Genomic DNA, 24194 nt, shown 5'->3' on the forward strand with positions numbered 1-24194 from the left:
TTTTTTTTATCTCCTGTTATCTAGACAGTTTAAGAACCTAAATCAGTACTGTTACATTTATACAATTATATAACTAATTATCGTATGTTTAAGTTTAAACATCATAAATGACTGTTGCCTCTAATAACTTTTTCCTAGCCCATTCCCTGTTACCGGGTTGATATGTGGTATGCTTTTTATTATTTCAGTAGAAAAACAACAAGAGAACAAAGAATTTGAAAACAAAAAAGTAGAAAAAGACAGCAAAAATGAACAAGAAAAAGAAGTCTCCCTTAAAGAAGAGAATTCACATTCAAGTACTAACTTGGAAGTGCCTGTGAAAGGACTTAGTAACTTGGGGAATACATGTTTCTTTAATGCAGTGATGCAGGTACAGTAGCTATTGCTGCTCTTAAAAATGCTTTCAACAGGGAAAAAAACAAGCGAAAACAAAAAATCTTATCCCACAACAACCCCACTCCCAGTATTGTACCTTGACACAACTAGACTGCAATTTTTATCTGCCAAGAATGATGGGGTCTTCCTAAAAATAGTGTTGGCCAGGAGAAACATGAAGAAATGGAGCTGCAGGTTCAGACTTGCTCTAAGGGAAATATAACAAACTGCCTTGTCTTTGATTGACAGTGTCTTTCAGTGATGTAGATCAAGCATGCCAGCTTCCTATTTTAGTAATAAGAGATAGTCTGGCACGTCACCCTTGCTGACCTCTTAGGATATAAGAGATTAATCTCCAAAGACCGTGGGTGTTTACTGAAACAAAAATGTCTCTCTCTTGGCAACAGGAAATCAAATAAAAGTAAATATTAACAGGGTGAGCTTACTGGTGTCTTGTGTGTCTTGCACATCTAAGATTCAGATAGAACAAACGTGTTCTTTCATGTGTATTAAAACTCATATATAATCTTGTGTGAACCATGTAAATACACACACTGGATCTTACCTTTTGATTTTAGAAACAGACGCTACTAAACACACTGTCGAAAGATCAGTCTGTAGAAGAATAGTACATTTAATGTTTCTGCCATCTAAAGTGATAGATATATAAAAGACATTTTGAAGTCCTGTCAGCTGCGAATGGAATGCGCCTTTAACTTTTGAACACTGTTAGAGTTTCCATTTACCACTCCTGTGTTTTTGAAAGAATAAATTGCTGCTAATCTGGTTGCTACAAATTCCATGACCAGAGGAACTCAGCTGCCCTTCATCTTGTTCCCCAGTTACCAGCCTTGTCTTTCTTTCACGTTCTGCAGAATTTATCACAGACTCCGGTCCTGAGAGAGCTGCTTAAAGAAGCTAAAATGCCTGATGCAACAGTTAAAATAGAGTCACCCGAGTTATCTATGGTATATATGCTTCAACCTTCCTAATGTGTGTTTCTTCCTATCTGTAAAAGAAACAAGCAATGCTCATTTCTGGGTTGTAAAGCTGTTTCATCTAAATACTAACAAGATTAAGATGTAAAATCAGTGGGAGCTTCACCACTGACTTCCATAAAACTTCCATAAAGCTGCTTCTGAATCCAGCAGAGGCCTTTCATTCAAAGTGAAATAGAGTGATTCCATACTCTTTTTACTACTGGTTGTCATCAAAGGAATAGTTATATTATGGTTATTTAAGGGGTGAAAATAAGTGACTTTTGCCATAGTGCCATTTGTCTAAATGCAAAGTAGGAAATGAGAGGAAGTCTGCAGCACTAACTTAATGCATCCGTCATCACAGTAGGGGATTTGGGTGGGAAAGAAGGGTTGTACCTTTTGAGAAATGTATTTTTTTTCTAATAAAAGCAGAAATCCAGAGTTCCAAGTAAGCAACAAGTAATTAATGGTTCTTTGCCCAGTGTTTTGGTAGCATCTTATGAGAGACCAAGTGTTGATTGTTTTTGTCAGGTTAACTTATTGCAATTTTTGCAATTTCGTGTATTCTGTTTGATAATAACGTTTTTAAGAACTGAAGTGTTTAGATAAAGAGAAAACTTACTCCAGAAGGATCTGTCACCAAATTAAGGCAAAACAACTTTGTTGCTTTTGTTTAAAACAGGAACCTCAGCTGATAAAACTAGATCAGCCAGGTCCTTTGACATTAGCCATGTATCAGTTCCTGACAGAAGTGCAAGAGACAAATAAAGGGGTAGTCACTCCTAAGGAACTTTTTGCTCAGGTTTGTAAAAAGTGAGTATCTGTACAATTGCATGTCATATGAATAAGGCTTGATAGTTGTTTAAAAAGGTCAGTCTTCTCTTTTTTTTCTTGAGCTCACATCACAGCATATAAAATTTATATAATATCTAACAAGTTTTGAAAGAAGGTATTAAAGATCAAAATATAAAGACATAGAAGTAAAATGGAGGTTACTCAGTGACATTCTGATTAGCTATCTGCAGATTTTTATAGCATACCACATGTAGATACTTGTTGCTTTTATCTGCATACGTACTTGAGACTTTATCCTTTTGTGTCTGATATGAATTGGTTTCACTCTGTGTATCTCTAAGTTCTGTGATACTTTACAATTGTTTCATTTAACAGAGCAATACGATTTAAAGGTTATCAGCAGCAGGACAGTCATGAGTTGCTTCGTTGCTTACTTGATGGAATGAGAGCAGAAGAAATCCAAGTGAGTGCAGATTTCATAGTTGGGCATGCCTTTCTTCTTCATACCTCCGGTGAAGACTGCCCCCTCTGCTGAGGGGAGAAAGAACATTCTTTCTGAGATAGGCCAAAATCTGTAGAGTGGTTTGTGCTGTTCATAGCACGCACTTGAAGCAGATTGGCAACAGAGCTGTAGAACTGGGCAGCCTTTAAACAGTGGGGTTGTGAAGGAGCAACCACAGATATTCCTGTTTTTCTTTAACAAGACTTCAAAGAAAGAAGTTTGTGGCCTGTATCTCTTGCATATGTAACACGCAATTCTAATATAATTACATTTTCTGCCTTTTTAGAAAGCAATGTGCTAGCTATCTCCATACCCTTTTAGTAACATCAAGTAGAAGGGTTCAGTTTTGCGTGCTGTAAAAGTCTGTGGTTAATTCAACAATTCTCATATAGATGGTATGTTGTACTTCAGAAATCAATTAACTTGTCCAAAACTTCTTCAGAAAAAGTGAGTTTGGAATTTGTGTAGTCACCCTGAAGAATGTAATTTTGTCTTAATTTCTGAAATGCCTGAAAGATGACTTGTGGAAATTCCGTGGGTTTTTTAGACAGTTGTAACTTGGGAAAGTATTTAATTCTTAGACTGATTTTCTGACATACGGATTACAACACTGCAGTTGCAGGCTTGTTTCTTGATTGGTTATATTTTAATACACACGGGAACTATTTTGTGTCTCTGCAGGCATTTGTGTTGTTTGTATTGATTCTCTTAATCGTGAAGATTAAATTTTTTTCTCCATCTGAAATATTTTGTAAAATGCACTAGTTAACTGAATTAGTTTAGGTTTTACAGTGTGTACTTGTTTTTAAAATTTCAGCAAGTGAGTGTTGGAATACTGAAGGCATTGACTGACTCTAACAAACAAAATGAAGAAGAACTTAAAAAGAAAGTTAAAGGTAAAATACAGTTACGGATGTTGTGATAATTTAAAATATTGTTTCATTTAAGTATGCAAAGTAACATTAATGCTATCAACTAAAAGATATATGTTTAACTGTACAACCTTAGGCCATGTCTTGAATATGTGTATTTCTAGATTATAAGGCTCAGTAGTGTTAATCTAGTTATTTACATGTCTTATTAAACTCGGTGTTGTTTTCCTCTTAACAGTGTAAGAGTGAATTGATTCTATAGACATTATACATAACAATGTTTGGTTAGTGTTTAGTTTCTTACATAACATCTGAGTGATTAAAATACTTGTGCATAAGTGTAGTGATTTATTCAGTCCTGTAAGTCCATTTTTACTTAACAGTGGTGTAAAGAAAAGCTGAAATAAACAAAACAGAATCACAGTAAACAGAAGAACTCTTAAACTTTTCAACACAACTTAGGTTAGACTATGAAGAACAAGTTTAAATTCAGACTATGTGCTACACCGAATATAAAACATGAGGAAATTGGATTTGTTTGTCGAGCACATATACAGACAGAAGTTGGTGCTTGTTTTTTAGGTTCTGACAGTTAAGTCCTGAGAGAAAACAGGAGTTCTTACTGGGATGCAATACTTCTGAGAAAATAAGGAAGTGTGTTTGAGTTGAGAAAGTGGTAGAATTGTTGGTTCAGTCAGGCTGTCTTCTGCAAATGTGTTTTTGTTCCTATTCCTTTGATATATGAAATAATCTTAATTGAAGAGCCTTGCTGTACTTCCTGAGGAAACTAGAGCAGGACAGCATGTTCCATCATGTCTTACATACTGTATTCTCTTTATTCAGTATGCTGTAACTAAATTGGTTTGCAGAATATTTTGTACCATAATATTAACTTTTCTATGTACTTTGTCAATTCTCAGAATATGAAAAGAAAAAGGGAATACAAAGTTTTGTAGACCGAATCTTTGGTGGAGAATTAACCAGTATGATTATGTGTGAGGAATGCAGAACTGTAAGTAAACTGCCTGCTTTGAATAGCCTAGGGAATAATTTTATGTAATCCAGAGGAGAACCTCAAAGCAACTAATTGTAGACATAAGTGAAATTGGAGAGGTTTGCTTCACTTAATACACTTCTAAGAGTTGACTAGCTGCATGCTTTTCAAAGAGTTTGCAGCATGGTTTGGCTGGAATCTGTCTTCTCTTATGTTACAAAGCTAATGTTCCCATGCCTTTCAAAAGCCTTCCAGAAAGAGGTCAGCAACAGCCTCTGCCAGAAGAATTCATTTTCAGATCCTAGTAAACACCTTCCAGTAGTACCAATTGTGGAGTGAATGAAAATTATTCTGCTACCAGCAGTATTCTTGCAGGGGCCCTTCCCTGCTTCCATCAGATGATGAGGTCTTTCCCTTTCCCACACTGGAGTGACCATGGGATTGCCAGGAGAACAGCTAAGCAAGAAAGCATTATTGGGATAATGCATCCTGAGAATGAAGCAATTAAGGGTAATAGTGAGTGGGTTAGATGAATGTCATTACAGATTGCAGGTATCAGTTGCCCTAAGTTGAGTTCTCACATTCCAGGACACCAGAAAACTGTAATTTCTAAAAGTAGTCCTTGCTTATTTTTTGGGTTAATATGACTCTAGATTTTGGTCATGGATAGCTGTTTGTGAAGGTAGATGAGCTGGGCTTTATGTCTGTATGCACAAGTGAAAGCATACACTGAATGCAAACAAGGCTACAGACAAATAAGCCTATTGATAACAAGCAAGCCACTTCCAAACAAAATTAAATTTGACTCTTGAATATTCCTTTAAAGGTATCCTTGGTCCATGAGCCTTTCCTTGATTTGTCACTTCCTGTACTAGATGATCAGGTAAGCAATTGTACATGCTTGCTTTTTATCTTAGCTTTTGTTTGCATATATGATAACATCTTTATTATTTAAATTAAGATAGATTTACTATATAAATTCATTTTTGGAATATTTTAGTATAATGTCTAAATATCTCTTTTGAAAGTGAAAATTATTAAATTTCCCAGGGAGAGAATCAGATTTTCATGAGAGTCATTCCTGTAAGTAGTGGCTCATAAATTGTCTCTGGAAAATCACTGGTAGTCTCTTGGTGATCTTGCTGCTTTTTCAGTTTGTGTTTCTAATGTAGAGATTCGCTTAGCAGATAATCTAGGATGTTCCAATCTTGTCTCACTATTAGAGAAGACTGAGTGGCAAAGAATAACGTTTCCCAATTTACCTTCAGTGTTGTAAAACTGAACTAAACTGCATGATGGCGATGAGTGTCTAGTGGTTGCTTGAACACCTTTTTCTTTTTACTTTTTTCATCTATTTCTGCACTGATTGCATGAATACTCTTAGTATTCAGGTTACTGAATAAAGTTAAGGAATGTTGGTAGGATAGTATGTGAATACTTCTTTCATCAATATGGATTTATTTGCTCAACCTTTAGACACTCAAAATATTTGATTTGCTTTGTGTTTCATATTGCTGATCTGGGTACGTAACATTTCAGATTTCTTAAGGAGCGGTTCTCACACAAAAGCTATTGAGTAAACATTGAAATTAAACCCCCTCAGCCAAAGGGATCATACGTCTTCTGCAACAAGTTTCATTTCAGCAGAAGCAAACAAATTCTGTGGCAGACAGTTCAACTGAAAAAGTCTCCACTTGCTTCAGATGCTAGTCTTCAGTGCATTTACTGAGACTTGTATCTGTTGGAGCCAAAGGCAGTGTTGCCCCTTCACAGGTTCAGAATTTGGCCCTTGGTAGCCTTACTTTTGCATACTGTTTCATTTTGCAAGTCATTGTTTCACATAGACCTTCTCAAGTGATGAGGCACCCCTTTTGTAAATGTTAGGGTGGCATAAATGAGTTAGTTTTACGTAACTGTCACTAAAATGTTTTACCTTGAGCTGAAAACTTGGGTAACATCTCATCCCTACAGTTTTCTTTTAGAATACTATTTTGTTATTCAGGACAGTAACGTTTCTTCTGTGTTTGTTTTGTGGCTTTTTGGTTTTTGTAGAAAGTAAAACTTACAAATGAGAGAAATGTTAAAAAAGCCAAAGAATCTGAAGATGAAGAAGACAAAATCAATGACTGTTATCTTAAGCAGAGAGATGAGCCCTCTGGTACAAGCAAGCACCTTCAGAAAAAAGTAAAGAAACAGGCCAAAAAACAAGCCAAGGTTTGTTTTGGTAACTTATTTCACTTTTATTAATGAAGTGTTTACAACTTCTGGTAAAACATATTCTTTTTGCTTGTGCAATTTAGATGGTGGAGGAGAGAGCTTAGAATTTCTCCTTGCTCAGCTGCAGAACTGAAAAGATAAATTGTGTTTACATCTTTGCTATTAAGAAGTTACGTTTTCGGTTGAGGGTTGCTGTGCTAGGAATAAGCTAGTATCCAGAGGAGTGTGGAATTTGTTGCCTGTGTGAAGTAGCATTAATTTGTACCAGGCAGCTGTTATCCTCTATAAGGCTATCCATAAAACTTTTCAGCATGCAGACATAAGAAAGGGTTGGGACGATATAAAGGGAATCATTAGTTGTATTTTGAAGATACTATGTAACAAGGGCAGTGGGAACTATATCTGAGTGAGGATAAATTCAGTATTGCTTGGTCACTTCTGACCATTAAGTCATAGATTGTTCTCCCCACCTCACACCCTTTGCATACTACAAAAATTTCGATAAAGAAATGGTAAGGAGTGCTAAGTATCATTTAAAATTGCTCTGTTTTTTTTATTCCAATTCTATTTTGTATTGCAATATTCAGAGCCAGCGCCGCCAGCAAAAACTTCAAGGAAAGGTGCTTCACTTGACAGGTGTCTGTGCAACTGAACCATCAGAAAAAGATGTGGAGTATAACCAAGAATCAGAGGCAGAAATTAACTCTGAAAGCCCTGATGTGAAGCAACAAGAGGAGGAATCGTCACATGATTGCAAAGAGCACTGCTTAGCTCAAAAAGAATTGAGTGTACAGGGAAATAGTACAGAAGTTCAGAGCAGGCATGAAAATACAGAAAAGCCAGAACAAGACTGTGTGGAAAATGAATGTCTCATGGATCTTCCTATGGAAGGCTTAGATCCTCCTACGGAGTTGGTCAATGGCCTTGACAACCTATCTTTGAAAGATGAGGATGATGAAAATGAAGATGAGGAAGAGCTTGCTACTGACTTTTCAAAACTGCACCTAGGTAGCAATGTTGAATTTGATACGAGTATCTTAGACGACCTTCAGAATCTTCCTGTCAAGACGTGTGAAGTATCAACTGAGGATCCAGAAACAGCATTTTGTACTCTTGCAAATAGAGAAGCTCTGAACCCAGAAGAAGGTTCAATCTATCACTGTTTATATCAGTTTACCCGTAATGAAAAACTTACTGAGACCAATAAACTCCTCTGTGATGTATGTACACAAAGACATTGTGGACCAAAGATGAACATAAAAAGTATGACAAATTGCCTTTTAAGAGAAAACTTTAAATATCTCCCTATCTGCTGCTTGGGTGGGTAAGGGGAGGAATGTCCCTAACATGGTATTTGTAAAACTTTAATTCGGATCAGTCGAACTAGTGTTCAGTGGGTAGGTTGTGAGAAACTCTTTCACATGCATTAAGTTCTTGTACTGAGAAGACTAGTAGGCTTACAAACTTGGGTGCAGAATACTGCAGGACTGGAAAAGAGAGGGTTTGGGTTCATGGGAAGGGAAAGGGCATTTCAGTCTGAAAATCCATTATGTGGATGAATGTAGGGAGTAGCTGTTCATCTTTGCTCAAACATGAAAATTCTGTGGTGACAGTCATCGGGAAACCGTGCTGGTGTTTGCTGAATAGGGCAGTAACAGCCACATGCAATTCCTGGCTGAGGGTTGTAGAGAACAAGTGAGAGTTGATGCTGCTTGTGGTGACACTACTCGGACGTGGTGTGAGTGGTTACTTTTGTGATATGGGATCTGCACGATGGCAGCTGTTGTTCAGCTCATCACTTAACATGATGTTAAAAAGGGGAATGTTTGGTTTATCAGTTGTTGTGGTAGATGACACTTCTAAATAGTGAAAATAAAGACATTCTTACTGTGACATTTGTTTAGATGTTAATCCTTGGTGGTTTTTCTTCTCTGCAGGTGAAAAGAAGTATGTTTATACTAATGCCACAAAGCAGATGCTAATCTCTCTTGTTCCACCAATTTTAACTCTTCATTTAAAGAGGTTTCACCAGGTAAGAAGCAGGCTGATACTGCAAAAATGTGTATGCATATACTATCAGTTTACTGTGTATATATGCACATATATTTAACTTAAAATATGCAAACATTTAGTTCTTGTTTCCTATAAGCCTCTTTTCATTTGGGTTTTTTTTCCAAGGTTTGGAAGGCATTGGTGCTCAGTGTTGGGTTTTGTAGTCCTTGACGAGTTGGTGTGTTTTCCTGAAAGAATATCCCACTAGTTACCTGGAAAATACTTTTGTGAGCTTATTTGCAATATATTCCCACACTATTGTTATTGCTTACTGTATTAGGCAGTATCTTAACATTAGTTGTTTCCTGCTACTGCAGCAGTTTGTGGCCTCTTACGTTTCATTCCAGGTAGAATAGGATCCCTTACTAAATGAATGTAACAAATAGGTCAGTAGAATTGGAAAAGATGATTCCAAATCATACTGAGGAGGGAAAAAGAACAAAGGGGTGAATGGAAAGCAATGCACCTCAAATCTTATTTATGGATGTCGTGGTTTAGGGTCAGGGCCACACCCAGACCTGTAACAGATGCTCTCTGTTAACCCCCCCTCTCCCCCTCCTCAAAGGGCAAGAGAAAGGGAATAAGAGAGACAGAGAGAGATATCGATTAAAAGAAGAAAACAGCTTCAATACTACTACTACTGATAATAACAGTAAAAATGATAATAAAATGGAATATGTACAAATATATACAAAACCAGTATTGAACCCAGCTTCTCCCCCACCCCAGATGGCAATATGTCACCATCACCCCCAGCTGGGGAGCAGCTCCTGGGGAAAGTCCCAGACTGGACTCAGCAGCAGAGTGGGTACAGGAGCTGGATTCTGGAGCTTGCTTCAGGAACACAGGGCTCGGGATCAAAGGCAGGATGGATGGAACCTTCCTTGGATGCCAGCCATTGAAGGAGCAGCAAAAGGGAGGAAGGAAGACCGAGGGTTTGACCCTCATGATCCTTCAGCTTTTACAGTGAATATGAGGGATATGGGATGGAATACCCCACTGGTGAATTTAGGGTCACTTGTCTGCTCCTCCCTGCAGGTGTGGCCTTTGCTTTCTGCCCGCTCTGTGTGGTGCACAGGATTTGGCAGTGACCTTGGTCTGCACACCAGTCCTTGGTGGTCACTCTAAAGATGGAGCGTTACCACTGCTAGAGGCAGACTCTGACTGCGAAAACGTGCTGCTAACTGCAGGCAGGGCAGTTAGTTAGGAGAGACTTAGCTGGAAAGCAAAATCACTGAACAGAATTAGTTCTGTAGTTCTGTTCTAACCCAAACCAGGACAGTAGGCCCTGAAGTAAAGTAAGTGGCTTACCTTTTTTTCTGAGTTCTAGAAAAATTTTTAATTTCAGGCTTTAGCTTTTCAAGAAAGGAAAAGGAAAAGGACGTGAGACAGTATTGCTTCTTATATATTTTATAGCCATTCAGTGTTTTGGTCAAAATACTTTTAAAATAAGGGAGGTGAATTTTAAGTCGATGAAAAATAATTTCACGGAGAAATGGAAATGTGTGGCCTGTTCCAAGAGACTGTAACATGATTAAGGAAATAACATTTGTCATCTTCTCCTTTTGCTTTTCCAGTTTGATACTGGCAGATTATTTGAATAAGGTGGGAGTTGAAGTTACATCAGTTTTGTTGATACAAAATTAGATCCTCAGGCATATTACAGAATCTGAGAAGCAAGAGATGTCCTCAGTTAGATAGGTACCTTAGAGCTGATTCTTTTTCCACTTTTGCTACCCTTAAGTTACCATAAGAGTGAGTTGAGGAGGTGTCTTGGCTTGTGCTCCCATGCAGCATGTGGGGGCAAGGAGGTAATGCTGGGAAACCTTGGGCATTGGAGAAAAAAAACAACCAACTTGTTTTTCCCAGTTCCATGTAATGTCAAACTGATTTTGTATAGTTGAAACTTTAACCTGAAACATAACTAAGCATGGGTTTAATATGCTACATTTTAAAATTATGGGGTTTTCCTCTACTTTGTCTGTTTAAGGCTGGATTTAATCTACGGAAGGTTAGCAGGCACATCAAGTTTCCAGAAGTGATAGACTTGGCTCCTTTCTGTACAGCTAAATGTAAAGTAAGTAAGTGGGTGAACAATCAAATTCTCCTTTCTTACATTCTAATGTGCTTTCACAGTTAAGCTGCTTAGCAGAGTCTTTGTGGAACACTTGTCAAGCTTCAGTTATTTTGTGTGATAATGTAGGATAACTTGCAAGTGCAACTTGTACTTGAGTCAGTGTACTTCCACTGATCATATAGCCTTGGTGCTTGTATGAGGCTGCAATGGCCAACTTTCCTTCTATCATCAGCAGAGCAAAGAGTTCACATTCTAGCCTTGTTTAAAACCCAGTACCTGACTGACATACTTAAACCTTTGCTTTTATAGAACGTGGCTGAAGGGAATACAAAAGTACTGTACTCTCTCTATGGAGTTGTTGAACACAGTGGAACAATGAGGTCTGGGCACTACACTGCTTATGCTAAAATGAGAAGTATGAACAACCATCTCTCTGATCTTGTCCTTCGAGGACAACCTCCTCAAGGTAAATAATCAGAAATATTTTACTAATACTGCAGAACAGTAACAAGATCAATTGCTTCAATCCTTTGTAATAACGTTTACTCCTAAATTCTTCCTTTCACAGCTTTAGAAACTGAACCAGTAAAAGGGCAGTGGTTCCACATCAGTGATACCCACGTACAAGCTGTGTCTGCATCCAAAGTGCTGAGCTCCCAAGCCTATCTCCTGTTCTATGAGCGACTGCTGTAACTCCTGAGAAGCCTTCTTGTACGGGCCTGAAAGAAGGCAGAGACTTGCAAATCGTGCTGTTGACATGTTGGAGCCACTGCATACAACTGCAGAAATATACTTTATGCTTCTTAGAAACACTGACAAGTGGTTAACTTAAACTTTTTCCAGTGCTTTAACTACTTCTAAATAAAAAAAATTTTCAAAATTACAGCTTTCAGCTTCTGTTGAGCTATTTGTTTGTTGTCGAAGACAAGCAACTGCTACTCTTAGTTTCCTTCAAGTGCTGTACATCTTAGTCAGCAGCTCTTTACTTAGAGGGGACCAGCTATGATTTAGAACTATAGTTATCTCGGCTATCATCTGTTCCATGTATATTTTAGAGCTGGGTTCCAAGCATAAGCTGTTCCCTCCTACACATCTTAGAGCTGGGACACATCTCAGCATCAGCTCTCCTTCTGCTGCTGGTTTACGTCCAAGAGAATAGCCCTTGGTTTGCAAACTCTAGGAATTCTTTTGCATGGGCATCTTATGCTGATACTGGGGCAAGGATGGGGTCGAGACCCCTTTCCGCTACGGGCACTCCCACATAGCCTTTCTGCACTGGAGGAATAGGAAAGCTAGTCCCACAGTGATGTCTAACTTTAAAGTTGTCTCCTTCCCAGGCTACGCTTCACATTGGGTTTCACATAAATAAAATCTTGGCTCCTCCATGCTATAGCACCAGCTGCTTACATTCAGTGCATTTTTCACAACCTTACTAAGAAAATGGGCAGTCTTAAATATTCTTCTTACCCTTAAAGTCATCAGCAGTAGCACTTGTGCAGCTGACTGTATCAGTATGCCAATCCTTCTGAAAACTTGCTGAGTTTATTTTTCAGCCACACCAGCGAGTGACTATAAAGCAAGCATGAGCGTAGCTGTTGCATTGGCAGCCTTATTTAGGCATAAGATAGTTCCAGCTTGATTTAGCCTTCCACTCCCTCCTGGCTGTGAAATGCTCTGGCAAGAGTAATAAAAGGATTAATTATTGAAGTGGCTTGAATTTCTAGTGTAGTTCTTTCAAGCTACTCGGAGATTCACAAGCTGTTTACTTTCCAAGAATCTTAACAGGGGCATTCAGTTGGAAGATTCCAGTGCTCTGCATCATGTTATCATCGCTCAGCATTTATTTTTAAGGCCATCAGAATGAGATGCAGTTCACTGCTGTCACACTGCCATTTTGAGAGTGCGGAGACTCCCAAGTCTGAGGATAAAATAGATGCAACAAAAATGAATGTAGGCATGGACTGCAGACCTGCTGCCATACTTAATTACATCATTACTCATTTGTCTTTTTACACTCAAATACTGAGTAAGGAGCACAACCAAGAACACGAGCTGCAACAATTACAGATAATGCTTTCCTGAAGTTAGGAGCTTCCTGCAGCTTGTGGTTGGTCTCCCTCATCCACTGTAGCAGCTGCAGGTGCCCAGGTGCTGTGGGAGGGTTGCTGCAGACGTGGCCCCTGAGAGGAGACAAAGCCAGCTCCAACCAGCCCCACAGGGCGCGGCTGAGCCACAGCCGCCAGCGTAGAGACAAGCAGGAGCCCCCAGCCTGCAAGCGGGGAGCCCCTGCAGGCACCATGCTGGAGCAGGCTGTCCTGCTGCTGCAGCGGAGGGGAGGAATGTGCTGGACCTCCCTTCACATCACAGCTGTAGAAGCCCCCAGACCAAAGCAGGTGGATGTCTGCCTTAGGGGAAGCTGCAGCCTTCAGGAGCAGGTCCCCCAGCCAGGAACTGCAGCCCACGGATGACCACACAGAAGCAGTTGCTCCTGCTATACTGTAACCTGTACGGAAGATCCCTGTGCTGAAGCAGCTCATGAGCTGTTACAGACTGATGACAACCTCAATTTTCTGTCCCTTACTGGGAAGACAGGGACACGAAGAGGAAGGTGGTTTAGTTTCTGCTTGTTTCTCACCCTTTTACTCATTTTTAATTAATAATAAATTAATATTCCACATGTTGAGACAGTAACTGGTAAGTGATGTCCCTGTCTTTATCTCAGCCCATGAGCTTTTTCTACTTATTTTCCACCTCTGTCCTGGTGAGGGTGTCTGGCAGTCCACCCACCACCCCCACGCAATGTCACCCCACACCCCCCTGCACAGCCACATACTGGCAACAGCCACATCAGCCCTAAGGCCAAATAAACTGACAGTTAACGTTTTAACAGCGAGTACTTTTATTGAAGAGTTTCAAGTTCTGCACTCCATCGGACACAGTTCATAACTTACAAGGCAACAGACCGAAACATCATCACAGGCTCCAACCGGAATATCAAAAAAATGTCACATAATCATGTCACTTAAGGAGTACAGTTAAACTGTTCAGTCATTTTGGTCTTCATCCCAGTCTTTCTTTCCTGATGGAGGTTTTGGGCCACCAGCTGGTTTTGCCATAATGATCTTGAAGATAAGAGGGAAGTAGAGAAAGATCAGGTTAGCATCAGACTCTCATCCTGCTCTAACTTACAGTATGTTGCTGGCTGTCAACATTCACTAAATTCATGCAGTTTCCCTACTCTGAACCTAAGCCAGTGAATGTTATTATCCATCTGAGATATGCACAAATTATTTTTTTTTCCTTGAAATGGCAGAAGCTCAGCCCTGATATATAAAAAAGGGTTTTTTCCTCATTTTTGCATGCAGATTAAGACTTCAGTTAGTCTACTGAAAGCAAGTGCTTAAATAGGCTAACGAGTGACTGGTTAACAGGGCGCACGCTACAGAAAGCAGAATTATCAGAGCTGTTATTCGGAATTATTCAGTCCAAACACTTAAAAATCATTAAGTCCAATAGTTACCACATTAAAGCCTCATTTTCTGCACTTGCAACAGTGACAAGTAAGGTCAAACTAAAACTATGCCTGTCATCTCTTCAATGAAAATTTAGTTTCGGGAGTAAAATTCATTTGCAAAGGCACAAATACAAAATGTAGCAAATCAGCACACCTAGAACAGCAGTGTTACAAGTCCCACAGAAAGGAAATATCTGCCATGTGCTTGCCAATGCACTTGTGCATGCACTCTCACACACAGGTACCTCTGCTAGAGAACCAGAGCTTACTGCATACTAGTTTTCAGGCTCATCTTTCCAGTCATCCTTATCCCAATGTCCTTGTTGCTTAGGGGCTTTTGGACCTCCTGCTGTTTTTGCCATAATAATCTACAGAAATTTTACATGCAAATACATTTTTGCTAAAGTTCCACATATAAAGTGAAGATTTCTGACATTAAGATCATAACCTCAGTTTTTCCTAAAAGATGTTTTTTCATGTAAACACAATATATGAAAGAAGGTTTATTGTGTTAAATCTTGTTCCTAACCGCAGTTCGGATAAATTTCTGAATACAAGTATCAACTGTCAAATCATAAAAAAAACAACCAAATGAACAAAAAACACCACTGATAACATTCCTATGGGAGCAGCAACATTGCAAAAGTTCAGACTATGAGCTTTTGAACAAACTGCTTCCTGCCTTTCAGAAATAAAACAAGCCACTTTTCAGATATCATAGTTTTATGCCTTGCATTTGCAGAAGGTTGGGGTATTTTGCATTAATGTTCTTCACACTGAGTTAAATGTTTCAGGTCAGCTGCTGAGTTATTTGTAAGCTTACCTGATCTACCCTTAGGACAGTTACTGCTGCATTTGTAGCTAGCTTGATACCCCAGGATTTTCCAAGGTACGTGTCTAATACACCAGCTTCCAACATATCCTTCACAGCAGCAGCCTCGGCCTGTCAGAAAAACAGCATTCAAAACTTTCTCAGGCTTCTACCTAGGAAGTTACTGGGTTTTCAAGGTTACAGGTTTAGAACAAGTTATCACTTTTCTGATCTCATCTTTTCTCTTCAGAAAACCTTAATTCCTAATTCATTAGCAGGAAGACAAAATAACTAATCACTAAAGACTCATTTTCCATCACATTAGTTCAGTATCTCACTTTACCTCTTTACATAAGGCCACTATCCTACATGGAATTTAGCTGCTTTTGATGAAAAACAACCACTTCAGTATCACAGTTCTAAGACGTTATCCTTCTAGACTGTGCAACACAGAGCTTCAATGATTTAAATTAATCTATAAATACTTGATACTGACAGAAGTATGCTTAAATTTAACCCTGTATTACAGACCACCAAGTAATATGAGAAGACTGTGTACCTCAATATCAAATCCAACGTTTTTGTTCCCTTCCTGATGCACAGCATAAAGTTTGGAGATGACCTCGTTGGCCTTTACTCCAGAGTTTTCTGCCAGTGCCCGAGGAATGGCTTCAAATGCCTCAGCAAACTTCTTGATGGCATACTGGTCAAGCCCAGGACAACTCTAGAGTGAAGATGGAAACCACATCAGCATTTCAAAAAACTTAAGATAGGGCGGTATTTTCCCCCCACATTTTCTACTGATTTATATGCATTAATACACATAAATATATATATATTTTGGTGTAAAATAGTATGTACGTATTTTTGTAAGTCACATATACATTTAAGAACACATGCGTGTGTATGTAAGACAAAAAGCCCATTTTTCTGTACCTCTCCGTAAGATGTGATCTGCTTGGCTAATTCAATCTCTGTTGCACCACCTCCAGGAACAAGACGTTTATCCTGTGAACAGACCATCCCAAAATGCAGTTTTCCTTAAAGCATCATACTGATTTTTACTTCTTAGAATGTATATACTCTATCCAGAAGAATGCAACAGCACTTTATCAGACACACACAAAAGAATGCCCTTCAGAACAAACATGCATAGTATGAGAAATTTACAAGTGTACTCATTTATTCCAAAGGTCTTTGAAGGAAAATATCTACTTTTGTAAAAATGAAAATGTGGGGTTTGTGTCGGGACTTTCTTCATGGTTTCTTTGTGCTTTAAAAAAATAATTTCACGTCTTTGGTTACTAATAACAGAACTCATAGATTTTCTCCTCCCATTAACCTATTGGGAATTACCATGAAGGAAATCAATCTACTATATGCTAAATTTAATATGTCAAAAGGTATCACAAGGTGTTGAGTGGTTTGCGTTTGTTTGGGTTTTTTAAATTAAGCACTTTGTATATCCTTTGGCACACCAACTACCACTTAAGAACTCCCAAATCTTTTCAACAGAAAAGTAATCATCGTAAATCAGAAGTTAGGACAACTCCTGGAGACAATAATAAATGTAGTCATGGCTGGTTCTGTACTCCAAATCAATGTGCCTACATTAATATGTACAGGATGTAAGTGTCAAAAAAAAATTTAAAAGACTTTTTGCATGACACCTTCTAAGCAAATACACAAACATTTTCTTTTGTATTTAAAAAAAAAAAAAGGAAATAATAATATTCAGGCTCACAAAAGCTGCTCAGAAAAAACTCTGAAGAACTTCCATCTATAAAGTGCTATATGTACCATGTGGAGGAAGCATGTCTTGTCACCAGTGAACAAGAAATTTAATCTGCACCCAGCCAGTTCCTCACAAACCCCAGTGAGAAACAAAGCTAGGTAGGTTTTCTTCTGTGTCTGGTTTCCAAGGAACATTACAAAAGAGAAACAGTTCAGGAAAATAGACAAGAAAGAGCTGACTGCTATTACAAAGCGGTAAAACCAATCTTCAAGAGCTCAGTCATTACTGGAAAATCGAGCACAGTGCATGCTGAGCACCATCTTTTATGTACACTGTATTCACAAGGATGTTGGCAGCAATCTTCTCTACACCTCAAGAATGGTCCTAACCTGATGTTTGTATCTGTTACAGACTTCATAGAAAACGCACAAAAAGCAAGCACCACTCTTGCCTCAAACTGATCCACAGTTCACTTTTTACAAGAGAATTGTTCCAGTAACTTACCCTTGTGAGTACTTTGAAAGTATTTACTCCATCATCCACTGCTCTCTCTATGTCATCCATCAGATTGTCTGTAGATCCACGAATAAGTATAGTAGAAATGGCACCGTCCTCCTTTTCTGTTCAGACAGACAGGTGCATTACTGAATTCAGTTTGTTAGATGTAATACACATACAAAGATCATTATTTCTATAACAATAACATTAGATCTACAGAACATACATACCATGCTTAAACACAACAACTTGTGTATCCCCAACCTCTGATAAATACACACTGTTGCAGTAACCCATTTCTTCTAGAGTAGGGGGAGTCTGGAAAGAGAAACAAGAGTTAAGAGACAACTCCATTCATCAGTTCTCTCCTTTCTGCTCCTCATTTGAAAAGTCCATACCAGTCTGGGTAGGGCTGTTGCACCAACGGTTTTGCACAGTCTTCTCAGATCCCACTTTGAGTTCAACCTTTAAAAACAAAAAACCACAATCCTTCTAATAATTTTCTGAACAAATGTTAACACATACAAGTATTCTCTAACTTAGCAGCATTTTCTAAATTAATGACACCTATCAAAAGGTACTGTATGAATTTATAACATCCACTCATCTATTTTTTTCAAGTTAATTATTATGTTTTCACAGATGCTGCACAGACCATTTTCTAAGAATTTAAAAACAAGTAAGTAGTTCAAATACACAGAAATGATCAAACTTCATCTTCCACTGCATAAGACTTGAATTACCTTTGCAACACCTCCATGATAATCCTTCTTTGTTATGCAAAAGATTATAGTATTGTGCCTCATTTCAAGAAAATCAAACTTTCTGGACACCACCCATAAAGTTACAGCTTTCAATAAATCGCTGCTTATTTGTGGAGGATGACAGTGCTGCTGCTAGCAGTCTGACTTTATGTTTCGCAGATTGTTTTTCAAGTACGTACCAACATGCTTTATTTGTAGATAAGAAGATATCAGGCCCACAAAAATGACAGGAAAGTATAAGGAATTTGTTTTTTCATCCATCAGTATGTTAGTGATGCATGGAGGCATATGCCATCATTGCTAAAGCATCACATGGGGACTGTGGCCAGGAGGAACCTTTAAGGTATAGTCTTACATGCCTTTGAGGCCACATCCATCTATAATTTTTATATTCTTATTTCAGTTGTGCTATAAAGGCACTTAAACCAGAATAGCAGTACCATATATGCAAGTTACTCCACAATTAGCTGTCACAGAGGGGAAACACTATCAAGGAACAGAAGCTATGAGACAACCAAATTGCAGCTCACGTTTTGATCCACTAGGAAACCAAGCAGTTCACAATATTTTGCTTCTAATTCTTTTCAGACACCAGAGACAATATGGCAAGTGTATTTCATAAACCTGGAAGATCAAATGTTTTTACGCTCTTCTAGCACTTACCTGACTACCATCAGATTGTATTTGTTGGCGTAATGAAGTGCCATGTCTGCCACTTTGCCACCTGTAACTACCACATTTGCCCCGCTATCCGCAATAGCTTTGACTTGCAAATCCATCAGATTTTCTTCTCCCTTACTGAAATTCATCAGTTCTTCGGCATTCTTTATAAGTACAGTGCCCTGGTAAAACACGTGTGCTGTTACCAATCCAGCATTAACTGCAGGCCTAGATGTTCTTGACAAACCATTCTGCCTTTCCAACCTATCCATAAACCTCAAGTCATCCTATTTTATTACACCGCCACCCTTCCCAGCCAATGGGGTGAAGTAAAATAAGACAAGAAACAGGTAATTCTAAGCATTTCTACTCAACCTCGACATTTAAATATTTTAGCATGTAGTTTGTCTCAAATAACCCAACAAAACTCTCCAACTCCAAAAACACTGTAAAGCAAAAGTAGGGTCAAACGTTTTCTATGAACTTTTTCAAATGAATGAACTCAATATTAACAAAAATATCTCAATCACCAAGTGTCAAGAATATTTATAGTTAAGTCTAAAAATAAGAGTACACGCGCAGAAATACCTAACTTATTTTGAGCTTCTACATACCTTAGTTTCAGTTATCATACCATCAAAAGGGCAGGAATACACAGCTATTTTTGCATCTTTGACAGAAGTAACATCTCCTTCAGTTTCTTTTTTAAAAACCATGCCATGAAGTACTGAGGAAGCAGAGATACCAGCACCCTGAAAGGAAAGGAATGGAATGAGGGAAGTCATATAATTGATCATTTACTGTCAGAAAGCTGCATTAGCCTGTATGAAGAGCAATGCTTGCATTAATCTGAATGTAGCAACCTAAGTTTTCACTACAGCACAAAGAAGTAAGGCAAACTGATCTAGCAAATGTTGTTTTTCAGGTTCCCATTTTAAGATTAGTTGGTGGTCCCTGTTAAGGCCTGTGACATTCATTTTCTGTGCTCAGCTTATTATGTATTTATTAGCAGGGAAAAAACACGGGGGGGGGAAAGCCATATTAGATGGGGGGGAAAGCCATATTAGATAGACACTTGTTCCAATCCTATGTACAACACTGAGGCCTGACAAAAAGAATGAAATATTAGACCCCTACATTTCCACCAGACTGCAGCTTAGCAGGCTTAGCTGATCTTGTGACTGCTTTTACAACAAAGATGCAATCAACATCCCCCTGTATAATTAAGTTAATGTATCTGATTTAGCATAAACTTTCAATATTGTTTTGTTTATGAAAGCTCCTACTGGGCACTACACATGGAATGTAAAGATCAATTTCCAAAACTTATTACGCATGCCACAACACAACAGAGATTAGAAAAGGCACTGTCAAAGTTCAAAGAGCTAAAAACTAACTTTCATTAAACTGTTCACCTTAGTAATATAGCAAAGCTAGCTGCTTCCAACTTACCACAATTTTGCACACTCTGATATTATCAACGTTGAAATGACCAGAATCAGGAAGAATAGAAACTGTTTGGAAGGGGGGAAAAAAAATTATATTGCTTAATGAATACATTCAAACAACGACACAACAAATAATGCCTAGAGCTTTTCTGAAGTACTAAAATTCAGTGGTTTGAGATGCCTGCCTTAATTTAAGGCACTTATAATCTGCTAATAACATGCATTAAGCAAAACAGAAATATTGTTTTACAATGTAGTAATCAGAAAACAACATCTACTCGGGCTGCTCAGGTAATTAAGTCCAAATATCCATCTTCACATGCACATTAAAGACTGAAGTCTGACCCAGAATATTCTGAGAAACACTTAAAACTAGACATGAAAGTTTTTTCTTGGAAATCTAAAGGGAGAAAACAACTCAACACCACTACAAACTTGTTTCCATTGTTCTGTGGCTAATGCTAGTAACAGCTTATCTGAAGAATAAGACATCTTCCTAATGACAAAACAAGAAGCAGCAAGATGGATTTTTGCTTTAAAAAGACTAGAAATCTATTTCTATAAATGTTTAGTAGAAAACAGACCTCTTCTGAGCCACAATGCCAATGAAGAGTTTACCAGGAGACAGCTTATACTCACTTCAGAGACTAAATCACTCCACCCAACTCAACCTCATGAACAAGCCATACCTTTTACCTTACATGAAGACATGAGGAATGATCACATGCAAACCTACTCAGTTTTTAGATGGATGCATACATCTGCTCTTGTCCACTTACCACAGGCCTGAGCAATAAGCTTTGCCAAAAAATGCTCATTGCCATATTGTTTGCTCATCACTGAAGTGTGCAACAAAGATGCCACCTCTTCAACATCTCGAAGATTCTTTGCAGAACAGCACACCAAGTCTGGAAGAATTTCGAGGGCTTTCTTGCAAGCCTTTTCATATCCTTCAATCACCTGTGTAGCAAACAACAAATATTCACTGTGTGGCTTTGTACTGCACATTCATACTGCCTCTCTCTCCTTTTCAAAGGGCCATAGAACATTGATAAAAGCAAAAGCTCACAAGGGAAACAAGCAATCACAAGCAGCAAAACATACACTGTTCTTCTTCATACATCTCTATGACAAAAATCAGTTCAGAAGGAAGAAGATGTTTCACAATAATACGACCCAAGAATACTAGCCGATGGCAATCTGAATTTAAACTACGCAAACTGTAATAGCAATATAACTTGCCTCTGAGACTGATAACCCCATCCTCAGAAGGTCTTCTGCTAGCTCCAGAAGAACTCCAGCAAAAACAAGGACAAAGTTTGTCCCATCTCCAACTTCTTGCTCTTGCATGTGGGAAGCCATCACAAGCATTTTTGCAGCAGGATGCTGGACCTTTGAAAGAAGTTACACATCTTGGTTACAACTAGACATAACTCGGTTAAAACCAGACATGAAAGTTTTTTCTTGGAAATCTAAAGGGTGAAAACAACTCAACACCACGAACAATTATACCAACAGTTCTAAGTTTTAACTTGGTTACACATCCCACCTGGATGCTCCAAGTTTTCCTGTGCATTCAGTGTAAGCTCTTTCATTTCAAATGGTACCTAAAGATACTAAGAATGCAGAAAATTGGAAAAGAAAGCAGCACAGATTACCTTAATTGGCTAAATTCCTCAATAAGCAAAAGTACAAATATATAGGAAAAACGATCAGAGAACTGAACGTTCCCCCTACAACATGAATTAGACATCCTTGATATTGATTCTGTTCTATTTTTACAGGATGATCTTTTCACAAGATTATGATTGGCTTCATAATCATGTTCTGCAATAGGAAAGCAGCCTGAAATTCAGCTCTGAAAGCTGAATTCATGTGTGTAACATACAAAGTAGACATGTAAATTACAATTTAATGCTAGTGTTTTTTCTGCTTAAATATTGCACTGCTTTACTTTTCTTTCATAGAAATGCAATAAAAACGCTGTATTCCTGAATATAATTAGAGCAGCCATTATTTTATCCCAGAAACTAACATGCAAGAGTCATTAGATTAAGTAACTGGTCTGCAGATTATTTTTTAAAAGCAGAATTGCTACTTTGACAGATATCCTACTTCTACTAACACAATGCATTAAGGAAATACTTAACACACTATTTCTATCGGTAAGTATAGTATTCAGTAAAATATTACTTAAGTTGTGATATAAATACAATTTCAATAGTGAGAAAAAGAATTTGGATGGGTCAGTCTTTCTAAACTTTTTACTGAATTCCCAGGATGCTGCTGCTGCTATATCCTCAGCTTCTTAAAGCATATTAATGTTCTCTAAGCAGACAGGAGAACATGGCAACCACCAACACTGAGAGATTAATACAATGGCCGTTTCATTCAGAGTTTTCCAAACACGGTACTGTCTAGACATACCCTCTTCTAAATTTACACTGGTTTGGGGGAGAAACAGCAGGAAATTATGGCAATTATTAACCATCTCCTGCAACTACTTAACGCTGCTTTACAAAAGAGTTCTACCCCTCATTGTGGATATAGCCCATCGACTTTACTCAAATTCAGTGAAAAATGTCAATGATTTACAAAATAACATACATAAATCATCTGAGTGACATGCATTTCCTTATCAACATTCAGAATAATAGCAGCCCATGAACAGAAGCGCTAGATCACAACTGACATCTTCCGAAGCAAGAAAACTTACCTCCAGCTCTCTCAAGATAGTTGCAGCATCATTTGTAACAAAAAGCTTCTCCAGATGATTGATAACCATTTTGTTCATTCCTAAGGGGAAGGCGGGGGAACATTAACAAAAACATTCATTAGCCAAACACGATTTGGTACACAGATAATGTTTCAGAACTTTCAGGTGTATCATACACCTTCAAATGTTAGCCCTACTGATAATTTAAGAACCTAAAAGACTTTTGTGAAGTAACACTTGGGAGCGTGTAAGATTGAGAAAATAATTTCTGAGTAAGCAGCTTTATCTTCAGAAATAGGAGTACATTATTTAGTTAACTGACACTGGAGAACACTTTGGTTTTGTATACCTGGCCAGCCATGGTATAGCTATGTTCATTATGACAATCTATCAAGCTATTGTCTTTAATTTTTTCAGATGTTCCATACAGCAGTAAGATAAATGGGGGCACGGTAACAGGTACAAAACCGTGGTGAAAGTGGGTATACGGTGCATAACTCATGAGCTAAGCAAACAAAGCATGATCTGTACAGCCATCAAGTTGTATAATTATATATAGAATTCTAGAGCAAGTCCAAGGTGTGTCCTCAAGAAACAAAGAGATCCTTCTTTGTGAAGGTAGATTTCAAATGTAACGTTTTGCTCAAAGACACTACAACAATTTTAGGATTTATTTACCATTTGGTCCATAAGCTGTACGGGTGGTTTGAGCAAGTTCTTTGCATGCCTGGATGTTCCTATAGACAGCTTCTTCCAATCCTGAATAATGCTAAAAAGAAAAATATTCTGCTTAGAATTAGGCTTTCTAACAAAGGGGAAAAAAAAGGAAACAGCCGTTTCTCATAAAAGCAGCAATAATCCACTGTGTCCATTAAAGACTTTGAGTAATTCAGATTTGGTATTTCCCCTAAAATTTAAATGGAAATGACACCTTACCCAAAGACAGTGAGAAAAGAACTACTGCGCACGCCTTCTCAACCAGGCAGCTCAGCAGACACAATAAGTTTCTCAACAGAAAATCTAAACAGTAACTCAATTTTCCGAACAGTTAGTGTAGCTCAAGTCTTCCAAAGAAGTCAGTGGCATGCCAAAGGGAAACAGAAAATACCACCAGACTGGAGAGGGGCAAGGGTTTTGTAAGTGTGTTTTTGTACATGCTCCTTCACTCACAAACCTGTTTTCCA

General features: G+C 38.2%; 2 protein-coding genes across 4 annotated transcripts; one reads left to right on the plus strand and one right to left on the minus strand.

Moving 5' to 3' along the window:
• Positions 1-196: 196 nt before the first annotated feature.
• Positions 197-11707, plus strand: USP16 (ubiquitin specific peptidase 16; the record flags this gene model as incomplete). The annotated part of the gene is made up of 13 exons (XM_008939181.1): positions 197-370; positions 1251-1343; positions 2038-2168; positions 2526-2613; positions 3470-3548; positions 4445-4536; positions 5345-5401; positions 6571-6732; positions 7323-7998; positions 8673-8767; positions 10778-10864; positions 11174-11330; positions 11433-11707. Coding segments are annotated over 13 exons (2016 nt in total), but the record flags the coding sequence as incomplete, so codon positions are not given.
• A 2038-nt stretch (positions 11708-13745) lies between these two features.
• Positions 13746-23775, minus strand: CCT8 (chaperonin containing TCP1, subunit 8 (theta)). Of its 3 annotated transcripts, XM_008939183.1 has the most exons (15): positions 23689-23775; positions 23011-23090; positions 21537-21686; positions 21074-21254; positions 20299-20360; positions 19461-19598; positions 18850-19028; positions 17821-17887; positions 17653-17740; positions 17429-17544; positions 16126-16197; positions 15749-15913; positions 15202-15321; positions 14648-14746; positions 13757-13986 (listed from the first exon to the last, which is right to left on the minus strand). In XM_008939183.1, the coding sequence occupies exons 2-14, from the start codon at positions 23086-23088 to the stop codon at positions 14654-14656; spliced, it is 1509 nt and encodes a 502-aa protein (XP_008937431.1). In that variant the 5' UTR covers positions 23089-23090; positions 23689-23775; the 3' UTR covers positions 13757-13986; positions 14648-14653. The 3 variants fall into 3 exon arrangements, with proteins under 3 accessions (XP_008937432.1, XP_008937433.1, XP_008937431.1); XM_008939184.1 differs by lacking the exon at positions 14648-14746 and having other exon boundaries at positions 13746-13986; XM_008939185.1 differs by lacking the exons at positions 14648-14746; positions 23011-23090 and having other exon boundaries at positions 13746-13986; positions 23689-23700.
• Positions 23776-24194: the final 419 nt, after the last annotated feature.

This window comes from Merops nubicus, unplaced genomic scaffold (genome assembly GCF_000691845.1).
Source record: "Merops nubicus isolate BGI_N331 unplaced genomic scaffold, ASM69184v1 scaffold12134, whole genome shotgun sequence".
Classification (NCBI taxonomy): domain Eukaryota; kingdom Metazoa; phylum Chordata; class Aves; order Coraciiformes; family Meropidae; genus Merops; species Merops nubicus.